Source organism: Lactuca serriola, chromosome 2, assembly GCF_051521515.1.
Source record: "Lactuca serriola cultivar US96UC23 chromosome 2, Lser_US96UC23_V15, whole genome shotgun sequence".
In the NCBI taxonomy this organism is placed as follows: domain Eukaryota; kingdom Viridiplantae; phylum Streptophyta; class Magnoliopsida; order Asterales; family Asteraceae; genus Lactuca; species Lactuca serriola.
Genome location: NC_136409.1, coordinates 195,117,328 through 195,137,610, shown reverse-complemented (window position 1 = coordinate 195,137,610; position 20,283 = coordinate 195,117,328). Strand labels below are relative to the sequence as shown.

The 20,283-nt window shown below is 35.3% G+C and overlaps 2 protein-coding genes across 2 annotated transcripts; both read left to right on the top strand.

The window, feature by feature from the left end:
* The first annotated feature begins 12,474 nt into the window (after positions 1–12,474).
* Positions 12,475–15,358, top strand: LOC145087956 (nuclear transcription factor Y subunit A-1-like). Its single transcript, XM_079026115.1, has 6 exons — positions 12,475–12,663; positions 13,322–13,484; positions 13,602–13,714; positions 13,864–13,932; positions 14,026–14,190; positions 14,694–15,358. Exons 2-6 carry the CDS (start codon positions 13,337–13,339, stop codon positions 15,090–15,092), a joined length of 894 nt encoding a protein of 297 aa, XP_078882241.1. The 5' UTR covers positions 12,475–12,663; positions 13,322–13,336; the 3' UTR covers positions 15,093–15,358.
* A 2,335-nt stretch (positions 15,359–17,693) lies between these two features.
* On the top strand, positions 17,694–20,041 carry PDIL5-1 (PDI-like 5-1). The gene is made up of 5 exons (XM_079026114.1): positions 17,694–17,929; positions 18,362–18,420; positions 18,520–18,695; positions 19,595–19,713; positions 19,812–20,041. Exons 1-4 carry the CDS (start codon positions 17,804–17,806, stop codon positions 19,687–19,689), a joined length of 456 nt encoding a protein of 151 aa, XP_078882240.1. The 5' UTR covers positions 17,694–17,803; the 3' UTR covers positions 19,690–19,713; positions 19,812–20,041.
* Positions 20,042–20,283: the final 242 nt, after the last annotated feature.

Below are 20,283 nucleotides of genomic sequence, written 5' to 3'. Positions count from 1 at the left end.
AGGGCCTAAGTTATTCAATTAGGGTTTAAGATGTAACCCTAGTAGCCAATAATATATATAGACCCTTTGGGTGGAGGAAATCGGCACTTTTGCTTTTCAAGAAACCCTAGAGTCGGTTTTCTCACCCTCTTCTCTCTCTATTATCATCCTCTTGCTAGTTGGTGTTTGTAAGCCATTAGAGGAGTGACAATTGTGACTCTAAGCTCCAAAGACAAGAAGATTTAAGCAAGCAATTCAAGGTATTCCTTTAGATCTGATTTCATATGTTATGATTTGAATGTTTACACTAGATCTATCAATAAAAGTCTTGGATACATTGGATGTTCAATTATAGAAACCTAGATCCAAGCATTAGGGTTTGCATGTGCACATAGGAAAATTCTTATGGCTCAAACCCATCAGTGGTATCAGAGTCTTGATTGGTTTCTATTGAATTGATGCATTGGTTGAATGCTTGTTGATTGCAAAATTCGATTTTTTCCATCTGCATGATGAACTCGGCGAGTTCCATAGTGGACTCGGCGAGTAGGCCTCAACTCGGCGAGTCCATTGTGGTACTCGGCGAGTTCGAGCGTCAGATGGAGCTAGTTTCGGGATTTCTTGCTGTTTTTCTTATGGAAACTTGCCTTAATCGTTATGGGTCAATAAAATTTGAATTTTAACATATATGGGAGTATATTCTTGACCTAACAAAAGATATTTACCAATTAGTTGAATAATAATTTCCTTATATGATATTAATTGATTATTTTAATTAAATTGGTGAATTGTTTTGCAAGAAACATTTAAATAAATCAAATATGGATAATTATGAGATTAAATGGTTAATTTAAATTATTTGTTATTTGATCCCTTATGTTTTGAAAAGTTTAAAACTTGTCTTCAAGTTTTTAAATTTAAGTTTTGTGATTAAAAGTTTAATTTGGACAATTTAAATTTCAAACCCTAGAATTTTACAAGTTTAAAATTCAACCCTATACTACTATATGATTACAAGCTTAATATATATATATATATATATATATATATATATATATATATATATATATATATATATATGTATAATTAAAATGCTAGTCTTACCGTTAGTAGGCCTCATTCACGAAGCCGGTCTATAAGGTGGGTATAAGGTTGATGCCTATAAAATGACGCTTAATGGGTGTACACTCACACCCACCGCTTGCTTGATCGGTGGAGGGTCGTTAGCCGAACGGGTAGGATAGGGCAACCCTATCTCCTCATTAAAAGTATAATATTAAAATAACAAAGTAACTACATGGTTTTCAAATTCCCAATCCTAGTTACTTTAGGAAAAGTGAATTGATGCAAACCCATGAAATTACATTTTGCACCCTTGCTAAGAAGTTAGTGGAGCGTGTGTGGTTTACCGGCACACTAATTGGTTCTAAGCAAAGGTGGCAAAGGGTGATTCATTGTTTATCATAGTTCGGTGGAGTGTGTGTGGTTTACCGGCACATCGAATAGGTGATTGTAACAATGAAGGCACCATGTAGATTTGCATGGTTATTCACACCCACTTTGTGATCCTCGGCATCCCAGTCACAAACGAGAGGGGCATGTCGAGATTTAAACATGCCATTGAAAAGTTCAATGAATCTCACCGAAATCTAGGAATTCTAAATGCATTTAAAACTTAAGGTTATGTTTTCATGGTGGAGAATTAGTGAATCGTCATTCACTTACCTTCAAATTGTTTGCATATTGGATTACGACATCCCTTTTCTAATATGTAAATAATGTTGTTGGATCCTAGCCCTAATTTTTCATATTGGGTGATAATTAGGGATTCAATTCTAATCAAACTTTGTCTTTTCTTCTTGTAAATGTCGAACGCAAACAACGCTGCTGCTAGCTCATTCACGTTAATGAGCCTTTGCCAAAAGGTGACTTTCGATGGAATGAAATTTAGCGAATGGATAAGATACATTTGCACGATTGCTCGCTACGAGGACAAGGAGTATGTCCTTGACGAGAAGCTCGAAAAGATCAATCCAGAAATCACTACTCCAGCTGAAATCACTGCTTTTGAGACTCATGAGCGTGATGCAACGAGGGTTCATTGCATCATGATAGCCACAATGAACGCCGAATTCCAAAAGTCCTATGAGGACATGTATCCGTATGAGATGCATCAAGACTTATTGGAAAGATACCATCAAAACGCAAGGCAAGAACGTTACGAGATCTTCACTAACATGATCACTACTAAAATGGGTAATGGAGAATCTCTAACCGTTCACTTGCAAAAGATGCAAAGGTATGTCGATCGTCTTCGCAAGTTGAATGTCGACTTTAGGGAAGACTTGACTATCGACATGGTCCTTCACTCCTTGCCTCCGTGTTACAACCAATTTAGGATGACCTACCACATGAACAAGGAAGAGGTCACCCTAAGCAAGCTCCAAGGGCTCCTAAGGGTTGCTGAGAGCAACCTTAAGGACAAGTCTGTTGCACAAACTCCCAATCCATCCGATGCTCCTGTTTTGGCTATAGGGCAGGGAAGGGGCAAAAAGAGGAAGGCTCCATCAAAAAGCCACCGCAAGGGAAAGTCCCGAGATGGTTCCTCTTCTAGCGGGACCAAGGTTGATCCTGCTAAACCCAATCCTAACCCGAAGGAGGCATAGTGCTACCATTGCCACAAAATAAGGCATTGGAAGAGAAGCTGTCCAGAATATCTGCAAGCCATCAAGGATGGAAAGATCAAGCTGTCTTTCGTAGGTATTTACACGATTAAATCTAATGATTCATCTCATGCTATTTCTTGGGTTCTTGATACCGAGTGTGGTTACCACATTTGTTCTGAATTGCAGGGACTAAGAAGAAATAGGGATGTGGAGCATGGAAGAATAAACCTAATCATGGGAAACAGAAGATCGTCGCCTGTCACCAAGATTGGAGTGTATTCTTTAGTGTTTAGTAATGGATTAAGTTTAGATTTGAATAATTGTTTCTACTCGCCAGATATGGCAAGAAACATCATTTCATTTCATGGTTTGTTTAGACAAGGATTTAGATATTCGTTTAATAATGAGAATGGTTCGATTTATGCTTATCTAAATGGTGTTTTATATTTTAAAGCAATGCCTTGTAATGGAATTTATGAGACTGCTATGATTGTAGATAACTTAGGAAATGATGTTTTATGCATGGATTCTTCCAATGGTATGGATAAAGCATGTTTGTGGCATTGTCGTCTTGGACATGTCAACAAGAAGCGCATAGCCCAACTCCAAAAGGATGGAGTGTTGGAGTCATTCGACCTTAGGGAAGATGACAAGTGTGAATCTTGTTTGCTTGGAAAGATGACCAAGTCACCCTTCACTGGTACTTGTGAGAGGGGTGAGGGTTTATTGGATCTCATACATACCGATGTATGTGGACCCTTTAGATCCACCACAAAGGATGCGAACGCTTCTATGTGACTTTCACCGATGATTATAGTAGATATGGGTATATTTACTTAATCAAGCACAAGTCAGAAACATTTGAAAAGTGCAAAGAATTCAAACATGAAGTGGAGAATCAATTGGGCAGGAAAATCAAGATGCTTCAATCCGATCGAGGAGGAGAGTACCTAAGTCTTGAATTCCACGACTATCTCAAAGAATACGGAATAGTTTCGCAATTGACGCCGCCTAGGACACCGCAGTTGAATGGTGTGGCAGAAAGGCGTAATCAAACCTTGTTAGACATGGTTCGTTCTATGATGAGTCGTGCTTCACTACCTATCTCATTCTGGGGGTATGCCTTAGAGACTGCCACCCACATTCTTAACCGAGTCCCTACTAAGAAGGTTGCCAAAACACCTCACAAGATGTGGACAGGGAAAGCTCCCTCGTTGGCACATATCAAGGTTTGGGGTTGCGAGGCTTTCGTAAGACGAGATACTCATGAAAAGCTCGAACCTCGTAGTGAGCGATGTATTTTCATCGGCTACCCGCAGAAATCCTTTGGATATCTCTTCTATAGACCGAATGACAATGTTTTCTTCGTTGCGAGGATAGGGGTTTTCCGAGAGCGAGAACTCATAAGCCAAGGAGACAGTGGGAGGCAGATCGAACTTGAAGAGATTCAAGAATTGAGTGATGAAGGAGCCTCTACCGCTGGCACTCAACCCGAGGAGGAAACTCCAGTTAAACCAATTGACGAGTCCTTACCTCTTAGACGTTCCGAAAGAGTTAGAGTTCAACCCCAGTTTTATTGTTTTCATATTACTATCGAAGGGGACACGTATATTAGTGATGGTACACTAATAAATCTAGATGAACCTAATAGCTATAAGGAAGCCATGGCAGGCCCAAAGCCTGCAAAATGGAAAGAGGCAATGGACAGCGAGATTCAATCCATGTATGATAACCAAGTTTGGAATTTGGTTGATAATGTGCTCATATGTAAGACCGTTGGGTGCAAATGGATCTTCAAGAAGTAGACCGACCTGGATGGGAATGTACACACATATAAGGTGCGATTGGTTGCGAAGGGCTTTACTCAAACTCCCGGAGTTAACTATGATGAGACCTTCTCACCAGTTGCGAAAATAAAGTCTATTAGGGTGATGCTAGCCATAGCTGCATTTCATGATTATGAGATATGGCAGATGGATGTCAAGACCGCTTTACTTAATGGGAAGTTGGCTGAGGATGTTTACATGGCTCAGCTAAAGGGTTTTGTCGATACGAAGCATCCAAATAGAGTGTGCAAGCTTGAGAAGTCCATTTACGGGCTTAAGCAAGCGTCTCGCAGATGGAATCTTTGCTTCGATGAGAAAGTCAAAGAGTTTGGATTTGTACGAAGCGAAGATGAATCATGTGTATATGTCAAAGCCAGTGGGAGTATAGTCAGCTTCCTCGTTTTGTATGTCGATGACATACTACTCATAGGAAAAGACGTCCCGACACTGCAGGAGGTTTAAGTCCTAGCTCAGAAAGTGCTTCGCTATGAAGGACCTCGAAGAGGCTTTCTATATCTTGGGAATAAGGATAGTGAGAGAACGAAGTAAGAGACTAATAGGACTTAGTCAGAACACTTACTTAGATAAAGTACTAAAACGTTTTAGTATGGAAAATTCAAAGAAGGGAGAATTACCGATACAAAGTAATGTCAAGTTGAGTAAGACTCAAAGTCCGAGTACCGAAGCCGTGATAGCAGAGATGAGACGTGTACCTTATGCTTCCGCAGTTGGCTCAATCATGTATGCTATGACTTGTACTCGCCCTGATGTAGCTTTTGCTTTGCGCATGGTCAGTAGATATCAAGGGAACCCTGGCAGAGCCCATTGGATTGCGGTCAAGAATATCCTTAAGTACCTTCGGAGGACCAAGGAATGGTTTTTAGTCCTCGGAGGGAGTGATGACTTAAAGGTGCGAGGGTATAGTGACGCCAACTTTCAGACCGACAGGGACAACTACCGTTCGCAGTCGGGCTGGGTCTTTACCCTTAATGGAGGAGCAGTAACTTGGAAAAGTTCCAAGCAGGAAACCGTAGCTAATTCAACGTGTGAATCAGAGTACATTGCAGCAAGCGAAGCATCGAAGGAGGCAATATGGTTGAAGAACTTCATTGGTGATCTTGGATTTGTACCTGCCATAAAAGAGCCTATGGAAAATTTCTGTGATAATGAAGGAGCGGTTGCCTTGACCAAGGAACCAAGGGATCATGGTAGATCTCGTCATATCGACAGAAAATATCACTTTATTAGACATCGAGTAGAAGAAGGACATCTCGTGGTTAAGAGGATATCATCAGAAGATAACCCAACAGATCCGCTTACGAAGGGATTGAGTAGGGTTAAGCACATGCAGCATGCTAGGAGTATTGGGCTGAAGGATGATATTAGTTTTGATTAGATAGTTTTAGAAACTTATAATAGATAAATATAATTGACATTTGATGATTAAATAAAGGATTATTATTTATAAGTAAAGTTACTGTCTTATGTTAATTATTTAACTATTGTTTCACTTTGCATGTTTTGACTTCCTGAATAATTGAGTTATTAAGAATAATCGAATTATTCGAATGGTCCACAATCGTTCATATGTTGGAAGTAGATATGAAAGAAGATTGTCATGAATTGGTATGTAGATTTTCTAAATGGCATTAGACATAGCAAAGGTTTGCTACAACGTTCATGAGTGCTTATGAATTAGTTTTGAGCATTGGAACAAACCCGCGTTTTGCTGGAATCACTTTAAGGTATATATATATATATATATATATATATATATATATATATATATATATATATATATATATATATATATTATAAGTGATCGCAATATGATAATATCATATGGTCTTAAAACCTAGATATATGGCTTGTTATTTGTTAATTGGTTGTACATTGATGATGCGAAACCGCATCAGTAAATTGATGTTATAAAACGCATTGTTGTGTATGATTGATTGGCGAATAAGTAAATGCATATAAGTCGAATTTTATCTGTTACTTTTATCCTAAGAGGGTAAAAGCGATATCTTGGCCGCTCGATGATTTGATCTGACTTAAGTGTCGGGCCCGGTCAGAATTGAATTGATGTGTTCGATTAAGTTCTATGTCGAATAAATATGAGATCGAGAAACTAAACGCTGGACTATGATTGTGTCCGCATGATTTCTGAACAGAGGACTGTACGATCCCTTATCTAAAGGACAGAACTGATAAGATCAGAGTTTGACAGCGTCTTTGAGAGCTACGATTGCTAATCGGATTGTGCTTGTGTATATAGTTACCGGACTTATCCAAGTGGGAGACTGTAGGAATAGTGTCTAAGGCTGTAACTATATTTGGCAAGTATTTGACCCGGTTGAGCATGGTCCTTTTGGGTTGCCTTCACCATAGCAACTTGGCAGGATGATTTATAATGATAGAAGAAATATTATTAATATATTATGAGAATAATATAAGGAATAATAATATTGTTATTTGATTAATATAAGTCATAAATTAATTAGGAATTAATTTGGTGACTTTAAGAGGTTAATTGAATAAAGGGGCATAAACTGTCAAATGTGTGATAGTTATATTTTGGGCTATGAATCTTTATAGATATGAGGGTGGACGATTTTAGGGTTTAGAGAAACCTAGAAATCGTCCAAGGCCTAGTCTATAGGGATTATTGGATTGCTTAGGGCCTAAGTTATTCAATTAGGGTTTAAGATGTAACCCTAGTAGCCAATAACATATATAGACCCTTTGGGTGGAGGAAATCGGCACTCTTGCTTTTCAAGAAAACCTAGAGCCACTTTTCTCATCCTCCTCTCTCTTTATTATCATCCTCTTGCTAGTTGGTGTTTGTAAGCCATTAGAGGAGTGACAATTGTGACTCTAAGCTCCAAAGACAAGAAGATTCAAGCAAGCAATTCAAAGTATTCCTTTAGACCTGATTTCATATGTTATGATTTGAATGTTTACACTAGATCTATCAATAAAAGTCTTGGATACATTGCATGTTCAATTAGAGAAACCTAGATCCAAGCATTAGGGTTTGCATGTGCACATAGGAAAGTTCTTATGGCTCAAACCCATCAAAAGGAACCCTAGGGAAGAGAATGAGACGTTTAAATATGGTACCAAGTCTCGAATTTAGGGTTTCCCAATCCAGACCGGACTCGCCGAGTCCACTCTCCGACTCGTCGAGTCAGTCACTTACTCTCCGACCCGGATCCCGCTTCGACTCGTTGAGTTCACCTATAGACTCGACGAGTTGACCCCTCCTAGACTTAGGGTTTCCTTTCCTTTCTTAGTCTTTTTTATTCTGGGTGTTACATTGAGGATTTTGGGATGTTGTTTGAGGCTTGATCCATGTTTGTTGTATAGGTGATTCATACAACCGATATTTGGATATGTGATCAGTTCAGCTATCTTCTAGACTTCGAAGTGAATTTTCTCACTATACTCGTGGGCCGAAGGCACCAACAACGGCCTACTAGATTGTGTTATGTACCCTTATGTATAGGATGTTGTTGTGATGTAGTGATTTGTTAGATTGGTAGATCTGTATGATTACATGTACTTGCTGGTTATTAATTATTGTTTACATATGTCGACATAGTGCCGTTGGGTGAGGCGGTACTGCGTTGTGCGGTACTCCAACAAACCCGGGAGCGGTCTAGCTGTATATTATAGGCTCGGTAGCGGTCCGACTTTATGTTACACGCTCAGGGGTGGTCCAATATTGTGTTGTAGGCCTGGGGGCGGTCCAATCTTATGTTGTATGTAATAGACTAAAATTTAAGACTAGGCTATTAAATTAATAAAGTAAATAAATGAAAAATGATTTATATAGATAATTCACTAAGAAATAATTATATCATAAATTGATATGAAGTTTAGAAAGCTAGAAGTGAAAATAATAACATTTTAAAGTTCAAGGGTCAAAAGTGTCAAGTTGGCAAAGTGAGTTGACTCAGTTACTGGAAGGGACTACCAAAGTTATGAAATGGATGGATAGGGACATACTATGTCCTTTCTTAAAGAAAAGTCATACATATTGGAAGAGGGGACCATTTTTGCCAAAAATGCAAAATTAAAGGGTAGGAGTTGTAAAATCGGAAAATAAGAACACAATCTCTTCTCACTTCAGAACTTGGATCGATTAGATAGGAATAACATGGAGGAAATGGCGATTTTCATAAAGATCACCTCCTAGATTCGATTCCAAGTTTGCTAGGATTCATTTTGTAACATCCCGACAATGAGGTATTTCCAAAATTAACTCTTAAGTATGAAGGTTTATGATTTTAGCCCTTGTGTATGAGAAGCTTACAAAAGGCCCATAGTGGCATTTTCGTAAAATCAGGCTAAGGTTGCATACGCTAGGCATACGTTGTGTATATTGGGCGTACATGTGTGAGCCTTGGTACGTTGGGCGTACACCGCATACGCATGGCATACGTGAAGGATCCTCAAACCCTAAATTTTAGGGTTTGGTACATATATGATTAATCATTATTAACTCCTCATTTGTCACTCCCTCTTCAGCCTCCACTTTTCATTTCGTCCATTTAGAACTGTAATCCACCTTGAGAGTGTTCTTGAGTTTTTGTGGGCACTTTTGGTGATTAAGAAGGAAGGAGAAGAAGAGAGGGCCACCTTGGAAGAGTGAAGCACCTTAGATCCAAAATCTCATCACCATTTGGCATCATTTTAAGGTAAAAAGCTCTAAACTTGATGATGATTTGTTTAAGATCTTGTTAGCCTTCAAGTTGTGAAAATTTTGGTCCCATTAGCTTGGCATTTTGAGTATGGGTTACTCTAAGTCATTTGAGCCATCCTTTTAGACATTTCATAGTGTTGTTCTGCATAAAAATATGATCTTGAGTGTTGTATGTAACCCATACGTGTGTTAGACGGTCTTATTGGGTTAAGAACATAGGGTATTGGACACTAAGAACTTTATATCCATGCAAAGTCATAAAGTTGGAAACTTTATGACTTAGGACATCATTTTAGGATTGGATATGAGTTTTGGACGGAATGTCTTAATGGAATAAGCTCTTAATGAAATTTTGGGGCTGGGCAGCGTATGTTGGGCGTACCTGGAGATACGTTGCGTGTACGCGGTCAACGCCCTTTTTTTGGTCAACATCAGAGTACGATGGTTGGTACACAAGGCATACTCCGTTGGGAAGAAATATTGACTTTTGGACCTTGATTGTTGACTTTGAATTTGATCATGGTTGACCAAGTTTGACTTAAGGGTATTTTTGAGTATTTTCAGCTATAGTTAAGCCTTGGTCTCTATCTGTTGAATATGTGACCTGTAGAGCCGGTATTCGAAGCAGTGTATTGTTCAGCTATTCGTCAAACTGCGAGGTGAGTTTCTTCTCATTGTACCATGGGTTGAAGGCACCAATGTCGTCCCACTAGATTATTTATCCTGGTTAGGATAACATTATGCTAGTTGTGGTTGATTTGTAGATAAGGATGAGTATATGTATTTGTTGGTTCTATGTTTATATTTATCTATTACATATGTTGACATATTGTGTTGGGTTGAGGTTGTACTGCTTTGTGCGGTAGCCAACAAAACCGGGAGCATTCCAGATATGAGATGAGGGTCCAAATACTGAGGGCTCGGGAGCAATCCATATATGAGATGAGGGCCCGATTGGCATGCCTAGACTCATACTGTTGGCTTGGGGGTAATCCAGTTTTTCTAGATGTGGACCCGATATATGTTGTTATATGTGTGTGTTGGTACTGTGGGGGAACTCACTAAGCTTTGGCTTACAATTTTTAGTTTAACGTTTTAGTTACTTCATAGGATCGTGGAAAGGCAAAGATGTGATCATATACAACTTCCTGTTTTATGTCACTGGATCTTGGGAAAACTCTGATTTGAAATAATGCTTTTGAAATAATGAAGATTTTTATAAACAATGTTGATTAATAGTTGATTTTGAAAATTTCAAATTTATTGTGATTTTTTAGTGTTACACATTTGGCATCAAGTGTGAAGTAAACTATGATTCTAAGGTATAACTCTACCCCTTTATACCTTGATTTCGGGTTCCATGTTGGACGTATAGTCTAAAACCGATTTTTTATGTTGAAGTGATAGTTAGGGTTTGATTCAAGTGGAGTTTTGAATCATTCAAGCAAGAAGGGATGTAATCAAAGCCTAAGAAGCTATAAATCCTTCCCCTCTAACTCTATTTTCGAGTTTGTGGAATTGTTTTTATAGAAATAAAAAAATTTATCATGGTTTTTGGGATGTTACACACGAACACCACTTTAAGTTAGGTGTAATCGTTATGTGGAATGGGTAGCTTCACGAACATCTACAAGGGAGATAAAATAACTTTTTCTTTATCCCTCTTATTCGATCCCCATTTCTCTCTCCTCCTCCACGTGTGAACCCCATCTCCAAATGTTGTTGGAGTGATGTTGGTGACGAGGTGCCGTAAAAAATGCGTTGAACATTGTGGATAGCCTTAACGATCAAAAGTACAAAAAAACCCTTTGTATCTTAATGCTTGCATATTAGCATTATGCATAATTTAATTTAAACTAATCGGTTCCAACCGGTTCTGATTATGGTTTGTTTTTTTGGTTAAAAAATTAGTTCATGTTTAGACTCTATTTTTTTATTTTTTTATTTCTTTTTTATAGTTGTTTGAATTTATATGGCAAAAACAAATTCAAAGCTAATAACATCCTCATGCCTGTGTATATATTAAATTTGTATCAAAAATTTTATACTTGTTTATATATATATATATATATATATATATATATATATATATATATATATATAGAGAGAGAGAGAGAGAGAGAGAGAGAGGTTCATTTGAGGCTATACTGATTTTGTTAGACATGAGGACGCGATCCTAGCCACTTATAAGAGAAAAAAAAATTAAAAAAAAGTTTAAAATGCAAAACAAAAAGAAAAATCTAAAAACTCTTTTTTTATAAATATTATTTTCGTTATTTAATCTATCCAAAAAAATAATAAAATAATAATAAAATTTAAAAACATCTTCGTTTTTTTTTTTGAAATATAAGTGAAATATTCTTATAGAATATTACACTGTAAATAATCAAATCAAATTTTAAAATGTTAGAATATTCTAATATTCTACTAAAATTGGTAGATATGTTAAAATATTTTAACATTCTACTTGAATTTTTAGATTTGTTAGAATATGTTAATATTCTAATTGAATTTTTATATTTATTAGAATATTCTAATATTCTACTTGAATTTATAGATTTGTTAGAATATTCTAATATTCTATTAGAATTTTTTGAATATTTAAAGTTTAATATTGTAGTAGAATATTGTAACATTCTAAAAATTCTATTTGAATATTTACAGTATAATATTTTATTAGAATATTTCATGTTATTTTGAAAAAATCGATAATTTATTTATTTTATTTGTTTTGGATAGAAAATGACGAAAATAATATTTTAATTTTTTTTTCAAAAATTTTAATTTATTTTACATTCTAAAAGTATTTTTTTATCTCCAAAATAAATGGTTAGGATTGTGTCTGTATGTCTCACAAAATATGATGGTTTGACATGAAACTAACTTTTATATATATATATATATATATATATATATATATATATATATATATATATATATATATTAAAATTGTATAAAAATTTTATTCGATATATATTTTATTTGTATTCTCAAACTATTTGTATTTAGATTTATTTCTAAGTTAAGTCCAATTGCTTTGAACCTAATTCGATATCATTTTTGACATATATATAATATAATTCTGATATTCCAAATAAGATTATTTAATTATCCTAAAATTTCCAAAGAATATCCCCGTACCCGTTATATCATGGAATAAGGCAAAGGGTAATGATTGTAAATTTACGGAGCATAAAATATTAGTGGGAGAAAATAAAGAAAGAAAATTCGCGATGTGTTACACGCGTCGGCATACAAAAGTCGTGGGGTACGTATGTGAGGTTGAGTCAAGCCCAGTTTTCAAATCAAGAGAGAGAAACAAATTACATACATTCTCTCTCTCTCTCTCTCTCTCTCTCTCTCTCTCTCTACAATTCGCACTCCTCTCTCTCTAAAACATTTTTCTCCCTTCTAGATTTACAGCTGAATTCTCTCCGATTCATCGCCCCAATTCTAGGGTTTTTACTTTTCGCGCTCGATACTGGTAATTTTTTCTAAATCGTACTTGTACGTTTACTGTTTCCCAATATATCTTTTCGTCCGCATATGCATGTTGAATTTGTCGATTGTTTTCAGTCGTTTTGATTTGCAATTTCCGTTTTGTGATAGTTTCTTTGTATAATCTTGTTAATCATAATTGAATTGGGGGTGGGAGATTTTAATTTGTGGTTGGTGTTCCAATTTGGTACTTTTGATAAATTTGAGGTACACAGTTCGTTTTATGTATTTTACCTAATTTCTAATCCTCCTTGCCTGAAAATCATTGTCTTAATTCGTTGAATTTGAGACATTCTGTTAAAGTTTTTGAGTTGGTGATGGCCTGTAAAATAGAAAACAGAACGGTTATGTTCGTCTCACAGGTTTTGAGATTGATATCCTTCATGCATACTATTAATATATGCTGTTATTAATAAATTGAGGGCAGGATGTGCTTCTAAATTGGATTCGTTGTTCTAAATATTGATATTTGTATGGGGTTTTTTTTGCTTGTTATATGAGGTTTGACATTGGTACACCTCATGCATGAGAAAAGTAGTATATGATGCAGAGTGTCACGAATGGATTCTTTCTAGCGTGCTATGATACAATGGCTGTATACTGATTAATGTATATTGTTCTACATTGATGGTCATCTTAAATAGTGTTGCATAAGCTCCATGTCCTATACTGCCATGCGGGAAAATTCATCTGATTCATCTTCACAAGAACAATCACAAGACAAGGAATCGCAGTCTGAAGAAGTTCTAAGTGAGGAAGAAGATGATGTTAGCAAAGAAACACAAAATGCTCAATCTTTTCCTTCAGGTGCTTCCAAAATCCAACTTACTATGCTAATGTATCACAGTCCATTGAATTGAATTATAATTATAGGCACTTTACTTTATTTCAATACTGATGATGAAATCAACTTCTTGAGGTCAGATAGCTATGGACAAGAGCAGCACAATTATCATCAGGGAGTACCAAATGTCCTTCCAAGTAATCCAGAAACCTTAGGGCAAGTCCCACAACTTGAACTTGTTGGCCACTCAATTGTAAGCTTCATCCAGCTTCTTTTATATATATATATATATATATATATATATATATATATATATATATATATATATATATATATATATATATATTGTGATATTCTTTTTTTCAAATTCATGAATGTGTTCTTGGTGTTTGTGTTTTGCAGGCATGTGCCCCAAATCCATATTGTGATCCATACTATAGTGGAATGATGGCAGCTTATGGTCAGCCTATGGTAAGATATCTTATCTCAAATATCTTTGTTACCCTCATGTATGTATGTATGTATGTAAGTGGTTTGACCAAGTCAATGATGTGTGTTTTGTAGGTTCATCCACAATTTCTTGATATGCACCAAGCGAGGATGCCTTTACCCCTAGAAATGGCACAAGAGCCTGTTTATGTGAATGCCAAACAATACCATGCAATATTGAGGCGAAGACAATCACGTGCAAAAGCAGAGCTTGAAAAGAAGCTGATAAAGGACAGAAAGGTCATTTATGTGTTAATTATTGTGTCTTGCTAATCATGAAAAAAAAATATATAATACCCATGAAACATGACAGAGAAATTTGTTTTAATGGGCTTAATGAGTTAAGCAGTTAATCTGGAAAATCTATACATGACTGTTTCCTTTTGACTTAATATGGAGAGAATGACTTCAAAAAACCTGGCTTAATGTATCAAGACACTAATCCTTTACCTATTGTCCCTTGTTTTTTCCTCCCAACTTGATTAATTTTGTGAAATTTGTTTTTTGGAATGTAGAAAGTAAAATGGTCGGTCATATAGTGATTCAGATGAAATAAACCCTGTTTATACAGACAGACATGATTACCCATACAGTACTTGATAGGAAAAAAGAAGAAACAAAACCGTATGTCTTTAAAGCAAGCCTTGTATGTGTTTGGTTAAATTACTGATGTACCCCTGTCGCATGATGGGGTAAAGTAGTATATGGTTGATGAGTAACTTGTTATATTTGGAAATCTACAGCCTTATCTTCATGAATCGCGACATCAGCATGCAATGAGAAGGGTGAGGGGTAGTGGTGGTCGTTTTGCAAAAAAGACTCAGGTTGACTCTTCTTCAAAGCATGGAGGAGATGAAGATAATAATAATAACACAACAGGTTCAGGTTCAGGCATGTCATCATCCCAGTCTGTGAATGTGAATATGAATTCAACGGGTATGAAGCGTGTGCGATCTAATGAATCTGATGAAAGTTTGGAGGCCCATAATGAAAAGAGAAGGGGCGAATTGGTAAATTCACTGAATGCTCGCAGCACATATCATTTGCATTCTTCGGATAGAGGTGATGGGGGTTCTTTAGGCCAGCAGTGGATAAGCATATCATCCAACCAGGCTTCACAGAGGGCTGTTGCCATGAAGTGATGTCAGGAGATCTAAGGCTTATTTTGAAGCTGGCCGGCAAATCATTCTTGGCTTTTGTCTTATGCACAAGGAAGAGGGCAAAATGGTAAATGTACCTTTCGTTTGCCTCTTTCAGTTTTTTTTTTTTCTTTTTTTCATGATCAACGTTGTGTACAAAGTATGTTTCTGGGTTAGAAAGAATTGATGATGGATTTGTGTTTTGCTTTGTGAAAATTTGTTTTTTGGAGGGGGTTGGTTGAAGCATTAATTTTAGGAATTATTCGTAAGTTACTGTTTATGCTTTTGGGTGAAATGTTGTGCCTGTTGTTGAAATTTACAGCTGCTGCTGCATATGTGCAATGTTTGCGTATTGCTGAGCTTTTGGCAATTGTAAATCAATGCTTATCTTACGGATTATTGTCATAAAAACCCAACAAGGTTTTGTGTTTTGTTATAAAAGGTCCTTAAACTAATTTTGGTCCTTAAAAAGTCCTTAAACTCAAAAATGACATGTGTTATTAGAGGGAATATAACCTCTATTTCCCGGTTAACATATGAATTCAGCCAAAAGTTAGATGAAATGGATAATCTCTATTTCCTTTTCATCCCTCCTGCCGTGTCCTCCTCTTCTTCAGTCACCCTTCTCTGTTTCACCGCCTCTATGCTCCTCTAAATCGGCGATCTTCTTTGTGTTTTTACCACCATCACAAACTAACAGAAAATTTGAAGCTTGATGTCACAATGCACAAATCCATTCTGGTGAATGCCCTCTTCATATTCTTTTGGAGCTCTTCATTACTCATCGATTTCATCCATGGATATGTGTTTCAAGTTCGTATATCATTATTGATTTCAGACACCATTGATTTTCCTGGACTAAATAGTTGAGGAATTTGATTCTAGGTTTTTTTGGTGTTCTTCATTTTGATCTCATACTCTAGATTTTGCTCAAATTAATGATTAACAATATATACTGAAGTTGGATTATGGGTTAGGTATATTAATCAATTGTTATTGGTGATTTAACCGGTTCAAGTGGGCAGAGGTACCGGATTATATACCCATTTGGATGAAGGTCGGGGGGTGGAGCACATGTGGGGGATATCCCAGTTAATGTGTGGAGCCTCTCAAAGGGAAACCGGTTGCAAAGACTGGCTGTGGTTATTCTTCTTGGAGAGGTTTTGATATCGGGACTTCGTGACTAAGTGTCATGGTGGCACGGAAATACTCCGTTACACCACTAACAAGAAGTTTGATTATGGAAACAATTTTTTGGAAATCGGTTGTTGATGTTCTTTCACTGGTGTGTTCTTAACCATTTTGCATCTGGGTCTTGATTGTATTTTTGGGTTTTGATGCAAGCTTCGAATATTTGAGTTTCAATGGTTGATATTTTCAGCATCATATAACTTGATCTGGTTTGAACAAATGAGGGTGAAGAATGGTTCATTTGATGCTTCACTAATTTTGTAATGTAGATGGAGTGAAATGAATCGATCATTGATGTTCTTTTATTGAGGTGTTCTTGATCATTTTGCATCTGGGTCTCAATTATATTTCTGGGTTTCGATACCGGCTTCGAATATTTGAGTTTCAATGGTTGATATTTTCAACATCATGTAACTTGATCTAGTTTGAAGGAATGAGGGTGAAGAATGGTTCATTTGATTAATCGCTAATTTTGTGATGCGCGAAAATGGGTCGTCATTGGCTATTAATAAGGAATGATAATTGAATTTTCTATGGGAGCACTAAGCTTTTGATTCAATTTGAAAGAATGGTGAATTGGTTGAAACTTCTATTGCATCTTCATCGCACAATAAAAATGACGAACTTAGTTTAAGAGGCCTTGTGCAACTTGAGAATGATGAGGAGATGAATAAAAGAGAGGAAAAAACAAATGATCACCGCTCAACTGAAAACAGATTCATGTGGATATGTCCACATGGATATGGGAAACTTTAACTATCAAAAGTCATTGTACACATAAACAATTTAGCAAGTAAACCGCTAACTTTAAACAAAATGATATGTTTGACAAATTTCTAGTTTAATGGTTTAATGGGTCCAAAAAAATGTTAGATGGTCATTTAAAGGCAATCATGAAATTTATTCATATATCTTATAATTAAAGGAGTTACTATATATATGAACTATACCAATTGTTTAAAAAACATAAAACATTAGAAATTGTTTTTGTTCTATCTTTTTCTTTAGAGTATCAGTATTCATATTTATAATTATTTGTGCTGAAAACTTAAAATTGTGGCTAATAACGTAAATACATAGATCTAATTAAAGTTATATTAGAAATGTATACTTATTTTTTTTTTCATACTTATAATTGTTTGTGCTGAAAATTTGAAGTTGTTAATACATAAATACATAGATCTAATTAAAATTCTATTAGAATTTAGAAGTGACAATATTATAGTTATTTTTTCGTATTTATAATCGTTTGTGCTGAAAATTTGAAGTTGTGTAAATACAATTTACATGGATCTAATTAAAATTCTGGAAGTGACAAATTTTACATGGATCTAATTAAAATTCTGGAAGTGACAAATTTTACTTATTTTGAAATAACTTAAATCAAAATAATAAGTATAGTATAATTTATTTTTGAAGAAGAAGACCCTAGTTCCCTTTTATCTAAATCCGTTGGAAACCGATTGCCGCTAGCAAAATCTCCCGAAGAGCATCCAGTTTGATCCGCCATCCCAGTAGCTGCCATGAAAGGCGATCATCGATCGCTTCTACTTGCTACAGTCCTAATTTCATCACTACTACTTTCGGCTTTCATACACGATACAAGAGCTGAAGTCATAACCCTAACTGAAAGTACCTTCTCCGACAAGGTAATTTATGATCTCTTAGTTTATCCCCTATTGTTAGTTTCTGATGTTCGATTATGATTTTTTTGCTCTAAGATCTCGGATTATCCGGTATCTTCTGTGGTATCAATGCCTTAGTTCATACTTCATTATCGTTTTGGATAAAATTTATTTTTGAATGTGGATGTATTTTTAATATGATCACGCATAGTAGTAATCTTCAATGGCAATGTTAACTGGATTTCCAAACCTTTGTATTACGTTTTATTTATCAAATATCATTTCTAGATTCTTATAAGCTACTGATGAAATTAAGTAGTCCGATTGACCTAAATCTGTCTCTCTATCGACAGTAGAGCTAGCATTAGTTTGTAGACTTGTCATCTTAATCTCTACATGTTCTTTTGCTTTGTGTGTGATTAGTTTCTTTCCTTTTTCTTATGCTTCTTCATATAGGTAAAAGAGAAAGACACTGCTTGGTTTGTGAAATTCTGTGTTCCTTGGTGCAAGCATTGGTGAGAATCATTTCCATCCATCCTTGTGTCACATAATTCATTTTGGTAATTAGTTTGAGATTGATGTTTGAGTTGTTGTAATTTGCTGCAACATTACAGTAAGAAGTTGGGTTCTTTATGGGAGGATCTTGGAAAGACAATGGAAGGGGAGGATGAAATAGAGGTTGGTGAAGTGGACTGTGGTACTAATAAACCTCTTTGTTCAAAAGTTAAAATCGGATCGTATCCCTCATTCAAGCTTTTCTATAATGGAGAAGAAGTTGCCAGATATCGAGGTACACTTTTGCTTTAATCTTTTCTTTGACACAAAGTTTTGCCATTTTTTTAAACATGCAATTAGATATCTATTTCTTCACATCACAAAAGTTTCTGCAACCTCATTGAATGAAACTTATGGGTTCCATTGAATCAAGATTCGTTTTCTAAAGGCCTTCAATTTAATTAGCAAAATAAGACGATGAAATAATGAATCGAGTTAATTCTGTGAATAAGAACCTTCTATAAACCATGACCTTCAAAGGTTGAAATTGTAATCCAAAGGTTTGTATGCTATGTTGTCATCTATTTTAGATGGTGCAAAGGTTTAAAGATGAGTAAAGTAAGTCTATAAAAGAGAAATGAAGTGTAGAAACCTTCATAGAGGGGGATTCATTAGTGGATCATGAAGTATGTTCTACTAAGAATTGTTTTATAACCTACTTTTTCTTTAACAACTATAATATGTGAGCATATAAGCTAGCTATTTAAAAAGCCATTTGATATAGTTTGTTGATAAGCTCATGGGGCTTTTTTTACAAGCTTTCCACATACACCATTAGTATATTTCTAAAAAATAACCAAAATATATATATTTTATTTTATTAAAAGTATTTTAGATTTCTAGCAGTTTAACCAACAGTTGTATTACATTATATTTCAGTTACTTGTTGCGTTCTTCTCAAACTCAAAATAAAAAAGAAGGAATATACTTAGTGAAAATTCATTTTGTTATTTTTTTACTCTTGGCATGTGTCTTATCTGGAGATGTAGTTTTGTACAAGAGTATTGAAATTTTAAAAATTATGTATCAAATCATTGTGTTTCTAAACTTATTTACTTAAACCTGATTGTTGATTATCAGAAATTTGGTTGTGTATTTACTATGTAATGTGGTGAACACAAATGAAATGTTTAGGTGCAAAGGATGTTGAGTCGATGAAAACATTTGTTTTAGAAGAGACAGAAAAAGCAACACTGAATGCACAGCTAGAGGACGATAAAGATTTATGATCTACCTTACACTTTCAGTTTCAGGTATTATTAATTATTATTTCCAGATACCTTTTGTATTAAACTTTTTTTTATATCTTTAATTTTTCAATTTTTTATATTTGTGCCAATATATGAAACAGGAGGTCTATCTGAAAATTATCCGAGTAGACATACACTAGTTTCATGACATTATTTTATAGTTGTACAACATTATTGGCGATCACGCAGCTAATATTTAAATATTCTGATAGAAACTTTTTTGGGGATGAACTATTATGCATTTTCTTTGTTCCCCATCTTTTTTTTTTGTATTGTTGTCATTGTAGACCTTGCAAGCAGAGTTTTGTGATGAGGCATTAGTTTTCTATTATGCGAATTAGATCACCTCTTTGTTTACCAATTTTAAGTTGTGGATGATAGATCATATATGGTATGGGAGCCACGAAAATTAAATTATGATTGGTTGCTCAAGATAGAATCTGGAGAAAAAGTATATAAACCGATAGGTCTTTGTATTTTTTTTTTCTGCGAGTGTATACGTTGAACTTGACCTTAAAATCCATGAATCGGACACTTATTGACATGAAAAATACAAAACATTTCGATAATAAT